The 13,309-nt window shown below is 30.5% G+C and overlaps 1 protein-coding gene across 7 annotated transcripts in view; it reads left to right on the forward strand.

The window, feature by feature from the left end:
• LOC144847921 (dystrophin-like) overlaps window positions 1–13,309 on the forward strand; it is a 210,941-nt gene that overhangs the window by 135,825 nt on the left and 61,807 nt on the right. For 5 of the 7 annotated variants that reach the window (XM_078704507.1, XM_078704509.1, XM_078704508.1 and 2 more), the window contains exons 41-45: window positions 364–555; window positions 5,172–5,400; window positions 6,065–6,249; window positions 8,438–8,545; window positions 13,044–13,161. In XM_078704507.1, coding sequence (XP_078560633.1) covers window positions 364–555; window positions 5,172–5,400; window positions 6,065–6,249; window positions 8,438–8,545; window positions 13,044–13,161 — 832 coding nt within the window. The remainder of the gene's footprint in view (window positions 1–363; window positions 556–5,171; window positions 5,401–6,064; window positions 6,250–8,437; window positions 8,546–13,043; window positions 13,162–13,309) is intronic. The other 2 variants (XM_078704513.1, XM_078704514.1) reach the window with 1 other exon arrangement.

The raw sequence follows: 13,309 nt of genomic DNA on the forward strand, positions 1-13,309 counted from the left end.
GCAAATCAGAAAGGACAGTTTAAGCTGTGTATCATTAAAAAATATACTAATTATTCTATGATTCTCATATGCCAGTTATTCATTTATTGCATAACTTAACAATGGATTTTAAAGTTTTTTTTAAAAGAAATATATGTTCCAATATAAGTGGTTATTGTCTGTTATTATCATTATTATCCTAAATAATATTTTTGAACAGGTATACGGCAGCCATGTTAAGGATTCTCTACATTACCTAGATAACTCTCTAGTTTAATATACAGGTAGTATCTATGAAATATAACTAAATTGTTTAATAACATTAAGATATTATGAGTTTCCAATTTCAGATTTGATATGTTAAAGTGCTCTTTTTACTTTCAGGTTACGTACGCTCTACCCAAATACCGTCTTCAAATTGAGGATAAAATACATGTCACAACGACATTTTCTGAAGAATTAGAAGAGTTACTGCGTTGGGTTTGTGCCAGTATGGAACTCCTTGAAACACAACAAGGCCCTGTTGGATCCTTAACCCAAGATGGCGAAAACGATTCAATAATTGTTGATGCCACGGTAGGTTTGAAAACAATTCTATTTATACTGTACTTCAAATTTCTCTTTAGTGATACTACAGTAGAATCTACTACTTGGGACATCCCTATTTAGAGGAACAATTATGTTTTAACACTAAATAGCCACCCCTTTTTTAGGGACACACCTATTCAAGGGACAATTTTACATGGAACCAATAATTAGCAGAACCTACTACTTGGACACCCCTATTTAGTTGACACTTTCATGTGAAATGAAAGGGACAATTATGTTTTGACTCTACAGCCAACCACTATTTAGGTACAAAAATCAGTAGACAATAGTGGTCAATGAAATAATAAAGAACATATATATAAAATATATGAATACACATGCATGGATTTCCATAGACATGGATTTCCTTAGACAGTGCATACTTTGATGAAGTTGAACGAAAGAAAACAGATTTTATTATTATACGACATCAGCACAAGTAGATTTTATCTTGAGGCTGTATGTACTATATCATGTAATTGTTTGCAGGATTGAATGTTACCAGTAAATCTCAATTGAAACTGTTAACAATCTGGCATTGTTCTAGTTTTGCGGTTTTATAGGTTATCTTTCTAGGTCTTATTCAGCGACTTCTTAAAAGGCGGCTTTTCAAGTACACTTAATATCAATAATTGATTCTTAAGCTCTGTCTACACTATCAAACTAGTTTGACAAAAAAAGTGTGATGTGCCCAAATATAGTAGTGATATGCTTAAATATGGTAGTGATATGACATCATCATGTCCATATGTGGGCACATCACATTTTTTTTTCACATAAAGTTTGATAGTGTAGACAGAGCTTTATACACAATTTCTTCTTGTAAATTCTTTTTGTTGTGGTCCTCCTGGATGTCTTTTATCTTCTATTATGTATCACCATTTAACCCTTTTTCAAAAAAGTATGATGTATGTGCCCAAATACGGTAGTGATTTTCCCAGATATGGTAGTGATATGAGATCATCATGTCCATATATTGGCACATCACATTTTTTTCACATAAAGTTTGATGGTGTAGACTCAGTTGCCATTTAACCAGTTATTAAAAATGTCTGTTTCTGCTGCCAATAAAGTGGGGTTATTTTATTCACACGGTTTATATCCAGTTTTTTTTCGACGCATAAAACTGGACGTTATTTCTACAATTAGTCATTTTAAAAAAAATGTATATACTTCTGTTTTACTATCTAATGTGATCGTATACTCTATCTCTATCTATCTTTCTTCCTCATTTCTCTATTTTTTCTATACTTTTATTCTTGTTCATCTTATTCTTTTTTAATACATTTTTATTTGTTAATAACCATCTTGCTACTTTCCATTATTTTTTATTGCTTTTGTAATGATCTTCCATTAATTTATTCCATCAATAGTATATTATTCACTAGTTTAAACTCGCACAATTTATTTAAATAACAGTGAATACTAACCGAAGAATAATATCAAATTATTTTTGTCTGGCTGTCTGATATCTTTAGGTGATATTTATTGATTTTTCTTTTTATGAAAAATGTTGTAAAACCGTATTTGCAATAAAACGGGAAGTTTATTTGAATTTTTCAATTATAAAAATAAATAGTGATAAATTATTACACCGATAAAGTGACAATTGTATGGGGAATGAAAAATAATATCAACGTCACCTTGAATAAAATGTGAACAATATTTTATAGTATCAGAAAACAGTATTATTACATTTGTTAACACTTTTTGCAAAACAGAAATTCTTCATCCTCACACATTGGTTATTTAATTTTTTAAAATAAATTCCTTCCAGTTGTGGAAAAAAATTTTTTTGTTTGTTTGTTTCATACATACTTTTATTATTGCCATAGTCTTCAATTGAACCGTTGCCATTCTCCAAAAAAAAAAATGATATGCTTATAATCTGCTGGGATGCTATTCCACTGCATCTGGCCAGAACATGCTTCTGAACAACCACGTTTTACACTACACATCATCTTCCATGCCATATGGTGCCATTTCTGCCATCCAGGCTCTCCTAAATGAATTCCTGTGCCCTGATATTTAACTGTAATTTCTGAACTGACATGGGTTACCTGGAGAAAGCTAGGATTACAACACACTGAGGGAAAAAACAAGGATAATTTAATTATTTTTCTAAATTTGAGGTTTGTCATTCAATTGTTAATGTTGATCATTACAAATAATCAGAAGAAGACATATTTATTAGCAGCAAATTTATGCTTGTTCTTAGATCTGTGCTTTACTTCAGTACGCTGTTAAACTTGAATGTTTTCTAGTTCAAGCGCAGCGTAATAGCAACGGCTTGAAAACAAGTATTAAGATGAATTTCCAACGTCATTCACAAAGTCATTGGTCTTACATCATCACAGTGTTTTTCCTCTATTTTCTCGTTTCAATCACGTTATAATCACAAGAAATTTGCCAGGTTTTATTTTAGGAGTTCAAAGAACACATCGTCCTTACATTCTCTGAAGCAGTCAGATATAATTTGTTTAGATATTCATTGTAGACAATGCAATGTAGAACGTTGCCATAGGCAATATGGGAGTGTAAAGGTGTTTATAATATTGCATAATGTTTATGAATTACAACAACATGATTTCTGTTTAAAAGTATGTACCTGATTATAATGACCTTAATATTCAGTCTTGATTTCTCTTCATGGTTGCTATAATTAGCTAAAAGAAAATGAGATGGAAATTAAGAAAAAAATAATGAACATTTTCCAGCCCTGTATACTGTTACTTAGATCAGATTAGATTAGTACCACCCTCTACATACTAATATTACTATAATAAAGAACAGATGTCCTAACTTTGAAAAGTGAATTATCAGTAGAATTTATGAAAGCATAGCCAAACAAGAGAGGGTACTATACAAGTACATCAACTATAGAGGGTGCTCTTAAAAAACAATCTTAGGCATGTTTATAGTAAACAACGGATATGCCAGGCAGGGCCGGAGGATTAGGGTGGGGGGGGGGTGGGGGTTAGGTTAAATATTTCATAAATGATAAAAACGATCCGTCAGGTTGCAGAAAAATAAGAAAAGTCATTATTTTATTTTAAAAAGTTATATTTTAGGGGGCGCTAAAGTCTGTTTAGCCCCCGCCTAAATCCGTGCCTGCCAGGCACTATCTAGATGTGTCGGTGAAACACATTTTTTACTTTAGTAACAAAAAATAAATAATAACTTCTCTGGAGAAATTGCTCCTTAGAGAAAGGCGGGAATAGGAATAAAAATGTCGGGAACCTCCCACGATGTCCATGTGTAAAATGGTGTTCTTTTGAAAAGGACACTATAGAAATTGAGTTTTGTGAGCCAGCAGTTCCTTAGTTACCGTTTAACATACAAGACAATTGGTTTAAATCTAATTCCGGCCTTTTATACCATAAATGTTATACATACAGTACTTGATTATATGACCTACATAATTACAGGATGGGGTAAATTTGTTACCGCTATGATTACACTAATACATTGTATTGATAAACAATATCAAAACATTATTTGAATACTATTACACATTATTGTTAAATCAAACAAATTTATGAAACAAGGATTTTACCATTAAATGAAACTTTAAGGAATAAAGACCAATTATAAATGATAAAACATTCCATCTGGCATAGTATTAAATAAAACCCTTCACAAGAAATCAAGGTTGTACATAATTTGATTTGCCTAATCGAAAAATTACACATAAAAATGCCATTAATATTGTTTATAATCATTGTAGAGTAGTATAATTAATCTCTTTTATGTAATTTACCAATTTGTTACCAGTGAGATATCCGACTGTGAATTTATAATTACATCAATTTACATTTATGCTGGTATTAATATTTCAACCATTCATTACAATCTACTGGTAAAAACGTGCAGCCATATGCCGTGTGTGCTTGTTGTGTTCGCTAAGCCATATCTCTCTACCTCTCTTTAAAGTCATTAACCCATGTTCTGCATCCACTGACGTAACAATACAAAGACGCTAGGCCTCTCAATTAATCATAGATAGCAGCAGCTCTAGTGTACAGGAAGGGATGAGTCAGGCTTCATTTTGTAGGTGATCTAGATTCTTTAGGCCTTCATTATTTTGATTGTTATCAACACGGATTTTATAGTTTTCTGCTATTAGTGGAATTATGGAAAATGAGGTATATTGTTTATTCTTTTTATCTTGAATTATGTGTTTATAATATTTTTATTAAATTTATCTTATGGTCATTTGCCTATGTTGTATGTAAATATTTTTTTGACATCATTTATTTCTATAAAGGTATACATTATTATAATGACAGGCGTGCTACTGACATATACCTTTATTTTTAAGTGTGTTACATCATTGATTATTTCTATTTCCACAATTACTTTATTATGTATTTGATATTCAATTTAAACAGCCAAATATCAGTCATAAGTGCAATAAACGGTTTATAGTCCTTATCTTGGGCCCTCTGGGAGAAGAGGTCACCCAGTATAAATAAATAGTAAATAAAAACATGTTTTATTATTTATATAAATAATTACTTGATATTGCCAATTTAGTTTGCATTTAATACTTAAGATCATGTTTACTTTGTTATGATAACAATTATTTTATAATTTATTTACAGACAATGCAAGAAGCCATCAATGCCCGTCAGGCCAACCTTGACAGCGTGAATGCTACGTCAGAAAGGATGACCAGAGATGGAGACAGCCTCGGAATTACGATACCGCAAGAAATTCAACAGAAAGTTGACAAGCTGAATGGTGATTGGCAGAAATTGAACAGTCTCGCAGGGAACTTAAAACCAGTGAAGATGTTGAACATTGAGGAGGATATATGGGTACAACAAGAAGGTACTGTTTTCTTTGCTCTGTTTCGCATGGTAGAAATAGTTAAGCCCTTTTCTATCACATATGTGCATCAGTGATTTTCTCACAATTCAGAAAATACATTTTGAAATAGGATTAAATGACAAACTGTATCATTTAGATGCATACAATTGTGTGCAAATAACAACATTTCAAATAATTAATATACATTTTACATTTTTAACAATACATAACATTTATTTCTACTGATACTGTACAAGCAATGCCACGAAAAATTGGTATTTTTAGTTTACAGCTCACTATGTCGGTCAGTCAGTCAGTTGGTCGGTCAGTCGTCATTTATGTGGCCTTGTTTATAGTACCGCACTCCACTGTAGGCAACTATTCTATCCTGGCTACTGTAGATAAGTGTAGATTTTCCAACCATGTCTAACATTTAACTAACATTAAGAAAATGTTCAAATATGTTGCCGCATATCTTGTTTGTGTTGATGAATGTACATGATGGTGGAAAAACGGTGCTAATTTTCATCATTATTGCTCATCCTAAATTCAATAGGTAAATAATGTGTGTTATTAGATATTGTACACAGGGCATTTCAAGCCCAGGAATACTGTACTAGTACTGTACTTTGTTTTGATTGTATATTATATAATAAATGATTAATATTGCTCTCTATTCTAACAGTTTTGACGCAAGCACCTCGCCCGCCTTCTTTTAGGGAATCAACCAATCAATCTCCATGGCCCGAGTTCGACAATGCCGTTGCAGAACTCCGGGACTGGCTTCGGTTGTTGGATCATATGTTGCGGTCGCAAACGGTAACCATCTGTGATCTGCAGGAGATTGAAGAAATGATTGGCAAACAGAAGGTAGGATATTAACAAATTTAAGATTTGGTAGAAATTTACAAATTAATTTTTTTTTAAATAATACATTTTTACATGAAGTTTTCAGTATACCCAGACATATTTAGGATGACACGGGTGAAGGTCTACACCCCCTATTCACATATCTTTCTCTTTACCAATTATAGCACCATTTATGAAATAATAATGGTTATGATATGTCGTTATAATATAAAATGTTTCTATTCATAACATAATATTAAATGGCAAAATATTGAATCCCGATACATGACTACTTCTTCAATGTATGTATTTTACTTTCAATAAACCATACACGGAACATTTTTTACCCTTTCCCATATTTATTTATTTTTTTTCATACCATATAAGGTGTTTTTCTCCTCAACTACCTGTCAATATGGACAGCTTTGGTATATTTATAATGATAAAATTACCATATATGAATAATATTTTCCTTTCATGAATAATAATAATATAACAATTTGCATACAAATACCATTCTTAAAATTTGCGATTAAATTGAAAATCTATGACCTAATAACCCGCTACATGCAGCGCAGTACAAATTCTCTTGCGTTTGACGTCATGTATCCCACAGTGCAACATCCAAAATGGACATATTGATTTTTTTGTATGAATTATGTGGGAAAATTAGGCTAGGTTTTAAAAAGAGCAGAATGTATTAATCAGGATTTATTTATAATAGAAAAATGTATTTTTTCTTCTATAATTCATTAACTATAAATTGATATTGATGAGTATACTGTAATTATGACTGAATTGATGAGTAGAATACAATAAAAGAATTTGAATTTATTAGCGTATTGTACGGATTGTTAACAATAGATGCACTTAAATCAAAACCTGAATAATTATTGTTGAAATTTATGGCAAAGATTCACGGCACCAATTTGAATAACGTTTTTGTAAAATACAGGTCGCTCAATTAGAGATTCTGTATTAGATGATAGTGATGTTTCATTATCTTGTCTAGGGGTGTGTTGTATACTAAAAGATGTATGTCCTGGAAAAATCGTACAGTTTTCCAGGAAAAACCTCTCAAACACACACAATGACCACCCACCTTTCTTACTTATCTCCCCGCTCCCCCTTTTCCTATTTACTATTTAGTACCCTAGCCTCAGGATAATAGGCGATCTTTATACTGTGCCAATAGGTTAATGTGGAGTATTAAGCTTTAAATTTAGATTTTTAAATTGAAGCTAGGTAAAATGTTCTTTGTACAAAATGTTGTTGCACGATGTTTATACTGGCTAAACCATATTACACTCTAGCATAATTGAATGGAAACTTTATAACTTTCTACCTGTGTGTCATATCTTTGTTTCAATGTTTACTGGTTTAGGTACAATAAGTATAATACATACTAAAGAAATGATAAATACCGTCATGCTGGGATTCACAATTTTGACCATTTATTATAAATCTATGTAAATCTATGTATAAGATTATTATTATAAGATGTTTTATATTATATTCTATATTCAATAATCAAGTATAACTTTTTAGGTTGGTACACATCTCAGCAATTTTTACAAGTTCGTATCAAGCATACATTTACACCCTTCGCTTGACACAAACTTGTGAATTGATGTGTACCAGCTTTGCATGAAATAACCAGCTGATAACATAAATCTTTATATAATAATGTGCTCCATTCGTAGTAATTAAATGTATAGCTGATATTAATCATATAACTGCTCATACATTCATTTTCATATCATGTCACCCATTGCTCATTCAATTTTTCATTTATAACAATGTTAAATAGCTATACTATACGTGCACTTTGACTAATTAAATAATCATGCTTCTATGTCCCAATCAAAAGGCTAGATTTGACAAAGAGTGATTAAAATCATCTAAAAATAGTCCCAAAATATTGATGTTTTTTCCTTTTAAAATTTAATTTTAAATCATATTCATTTTAATTTTAAAATCATTATCAATACAAGTATTATGATTGTGAAACATACAACATACAAGATGATGAAATTGATACTAAACTATTCTGAACATAAAACCTGTAAATTAAAATACGTACCTAAATAAACATAAACATAAAAATTAAAATAACGTACATTAAAATGTAAATTAAAACATTCATGTATTTAAGCATCATATTCTATGGAGAAAATTTGAATTTTAACCATGCTTATTTTGTTGGCAGGGGGTGTGGTCAGGTATTCTGCCAATATTCTACACATTAGGTCCTAATGATCGTCAGCATATCGGTGCAATGGTGGTTGACATAATGACTATGCTAGCCCAATTGGAGGTCTGTTAACATTTGCATTTATTCAGATCAGTTGATTTGCATATTTTCAAAACACTCTGCATAATTATATATCGGTGTCATATAATATTCAAATGAATCAATTTGTATATATTCAAATTACCTGTTTGATTATATTCATATCAGTTGATTTGGATTCAGGTTAATTAATTTGCATATATTCAAAATGGCTGATTTGCATATTGTGTATTCATCTAAACATGGTTGAATATTACTATTGATTGACTGTGATTTGTTTGTTAACACTGTATAGTGTTTTTGCATATAATTTCTTGCACCTGCGGGCTTACTTTGCTTTTTTTTGTTTCAAAACTTGTTAATTCTGTCATCCATTTTTCAGGTGTCTAATATCTGTGTTGTGCCTTACATCTTCACGCCCTATGCATTTATTTGAATATTATCAATTTGATATATTAAAACATTATCTTGGAGTTGTTCATGAATACTTGATTTAAGCATCTTTTAAAAGCTATTTCTAATCTGTCACATATTCTTTAATTTGTTTTAATTCTTACCCATGTCATGCCATTTTGGTTTCACTGAACTTTGCTTTGCTTTATACTATATATATTGCATTTTCTATATATCTAGTTTGAGAATGATTAGAAATAAAATATTTTTCAGTTTAGGTGTAGTAATTTTATTATGTTTAACTGTTAATCATCTGTTTATGTGTGAAGATAATTATTTTTTACATAATATTACACATCATATTGTTATATCTGTTGGGCCATAATTGACCTGTTGGAAACACAAAACCTCTCGTTCACTGAGTGGTTTAGAATTTCCATCTTTCCGTTAAAATTTATATACATATGCATTTTACATCGATATACATTTCAATTATTATATTATCACATAACATATGTTTAATAAAGGCTGTACATATCTATACAAGCTATCTTTACTACCACCTAACAAATTTATTAATATATATATTAAAACATAGTACTGCATTGTAATGATGATGTGCCAATGTTTTGATATGATATGTTAATAATATGTTAATATAACAATGATAATAATGTACGCATAATGGATCATCTAGTATAATAACCTGAATAATATAACACTAATATAATACACTGAATTCAATGTATAATTATACGTGATATACATCAAAACATGTGTTATTAGAATTTAAAAGAAGAATATAAATTTTAAAATGACATTAGAGCCTTGAGGTTAATATGCTCGCTTGCCAATCCCAGGGTCCTAGTTCAAATCTGGGCTATGGCCAAAAACAGTGTTGTTGACAAGTATACACTAATTGTTTTGTTTATTTATTAAATACAAATAATTAAATTAAACTACTGTATATGAAATTGTTGATTAATAGTTTGACAGATAATAGATGTATCATTTAGAAGACAGTATTAAGTACTTTGTTCCATTACTCTTATTCTTTCTATCCTAAAACCTAACTGTAATTCAATATATCACATTCTCAATCTAATTTGCATGCTAATTTGCTTGTTAATTGCATATGTTACAAGGTGTATCATCTGGTTACTTGGTTGTGGGTGTTTAATGTATGTTTCTTGTAATGTTGTACTTGAAGGTATGAAAAATAGTGTAAAATATGTAATCTAAAATAGTAAAGGACATTGAAAAAAGAAACAGCAACAGAACATGAATGCAATCAAATCTAGAAATATCAAGGGAAAATTATTTATTCATTCTTATATTACTCTTTAATAGTTAAACAAAACAGAATCATGGTTAATAAAAAAGTTTTAACATAACAAGTGACCTGTATAAGAAAGTTTAATTTCAAATCTAGCTTTTATTTAATAGATAATAAATAAATTAATTGTTTTAGATTAAAGTAATAAAATCTTATTGTTGACCCACTTTCTTCCAGTTTACATTTGACCATTGCATGGTATGTATTTAACCAAGGACTTAATACAGAATTATGGGTTATTTTTGTGTTTGAATTTGCAAAATGATATTTTCAAGAATGCCTTCTCCTCTTAAGCTTTTTTACTGATCCCATCATTGAGTTTTTTTGGTTTGAGTTTATCACCTGAATTTATTCACCCCGATATCTTATACCATGTGGTACACACTGATCACTATCATATTGTTTGTATATCATATTTTTCAAATCTATAAATTCACTTTTTATATAAATACACTTTAATTTTTTTACACACAAACCATTTGTTTGCTACAACCAATATGTCACACCACCTGTTTTTGCTACAACCAATCACTTTCAAATGCCACACCCCTTGTTTTGCTACAACCAATCACTTTCAAATGCCACACCACTTGTGCTACAACCAATGACTTTCATATCCCACATCCCCTGTTGTGCTACAACCAATCACTGTCATATGCCACACTCTTACTGCAACCAGTGCCTCTTTCTCATGCTTTAACCAGTCAATCATACATATCCCTTATTGTACACATGTTTGTCTCTTTTATAGTGCAATTACTCTTTGTATGCCTGTTTTATTCTACAACCACTTATCATATGTCACACCTCTTTCTTACAACTAGTCACTACACAAGACTTCTTTTTTTGCTGCAACCCATCACTTATTGGACATTATGCTTCTTTTATAATACAATCAATTGATAATAATAATAATAATAATAATAACATTTATTCGGTCATCAATGTAAAAATAACCAGGAATGAGAATAGGCTAAAGCCCAAACAGATTCTGCACTCACGCCATATGTTATGCTATATTTTATGCTACAACCAATTGCATCATAGCCAAACCACTTTCGTATACAAGACATCTTGTTGTTACAACCAATCACTTACACAATTCCTCTTTTATGTACAATCATTCTTCGTATACCATGCCTCTTCTATGCTACAACCACTGACTTATCTATGCCACACCTCTTTCTTGTAACCACAAACCTCTTATCTATGCGACACCTCTTTCTTGTTACAACCAATCACTTATCTCTGCCACACCTCTTTCTTGCTACAACCAATCACTTATCTATGCCACACCTCTTTCTTGTAACCACCAACCACTTATCTATGCGACACCTCTTTCTTGTTACAACCAACCACTTATCTATGCCACACCTCTTTCTTGCTACAACCAACCACTTATCTCTGCCACACCTCTTTCTTGCTACAACCAATCACTTATCTATGCCACACCTCTTTCTTGTTACAACCAACCACTTATCTATGCCACACCTCTTTCTTGCTACAACCAACCATTTATCTATGCCATACATCTTTCTTGTTACAACCAATCACTTATCTATGCCACACCTCTTTCTTTCTTAGAACCAATCACTTATCTATGCCATACCTCTTTCTTGCTACAACCAATCACTTATCTATGCCACACCTCTTTTTTGCTACAACCAATCACTCTCATTGCCTTTTCACTTAAAAGAGTTCTACCGTATTTCCTATTTTTTTAAACAAAAATTCAACTCTAAAATAGAAGGAACCTACAGAGAGTATGTCAAATTGAATCAGTAAGATGATAATATTCCTAAATCTTATCCATGGTTTTTAGAAATGCATGATATTTTCCAACCCTATTGGCCAAATACCACATCCACAATTTTACTTATCTCAAATCTGATTGGTAGATTGGAATATGCTTCCTTTAAAAAATAGTGTTGAAATTTCTTTTTAAAACGTTAAACAGTTTTGCATGAAAATTTATTGTTGTAAACAAACTGGTCACACCATAAAATTAGTTAAAATTATGAATTAGATTCTATCTACTATCTATTTAAATGATAAATTTAGTTTAACCATGAAGGTGGTTTTAACTGAAATAGTTTCATGAGCAAAATTAAATTAATTTTTGTTTTTTATATGTTTGTTCACTTGTTTGGGTTTCTTAACTGTCATCAGTTTTCTGTGTTATTTGAGATTTTTAAATTAATTTTTGTTTGAGTTAATGTTCCTCTGTCCAGCTTTATTTAAGTTTCAAGCTCAATTTACACATATATTTACTTAAATAACTAATGAACATTAAACCAACCAGATGGTTCTTGAGCTTTCAAATGTGTTCATACTTTTTAGAATATTTTTTGAAATCTGGATGTTTCTGAATTCTTGATTTAAAAATAATGGGGAAGAAAAGTAAAAATAAAATCTTAACTAAAACTGAACAGATAGAGGAGCATTTAATTCATGTTATAATTCAGTTAATTTGTGATAAAAGCTTTGTTTTAACAATTTATTCAACAAATTTGCTTTAAAATAATTTTTAGATTTATAGTTTTTCTCCTTAATATTATTGCTTCCGATCAAATTTGTTTTCATCGATCATCATATGTTCCAAACCATTGTGGAGTGTTTATGGATTATTCATTTATTTTAGTTTTCACTTTGTTTTTGTTGTTCTGTACCCACTTTATAAACATAATAAAAAGTAGATAAATTTTGAATGAGAATGATATATTTGTTATTATAAATTATAAAGATCAACAGTTTAGGATACATAGGTATAAACATACATATTTTTTAATGCAGTCTTTGCTACAAGATATTGATGGAAAGCGCCCTCAACTAGATCTCTTGGTCAGTAAAGCAAGGACGATACAACAAGAATCTGAAAATGAAGCAAATAAAGAACAATTGCAAGAGAAAAGTAAGTAAATATTATTGGATGAACTTTGACATGGTTTAAATTTGTATTGGTTGCTGAATTAAATCATACATTATTAATTTATCTTTTCATTTTTTGGTTCATGGAATGAAATGATTTGATACATTATCTGTATGTAAAGTATGGTTTC

The sequence above is a fragment of the Antedon bifida genome, chromosome 7 (assembly GCF_963402885.1).
Source record: "Antedon bifida chromosome 7, ecAntBifi1.1, whole genome shotgun sequence".
Lineage (NCBI taxonomy): Eukaryota > Metazoa > Echinodermata > Crinoidea > Comatulida > Antedonidae > Antedon > Antedon bifida.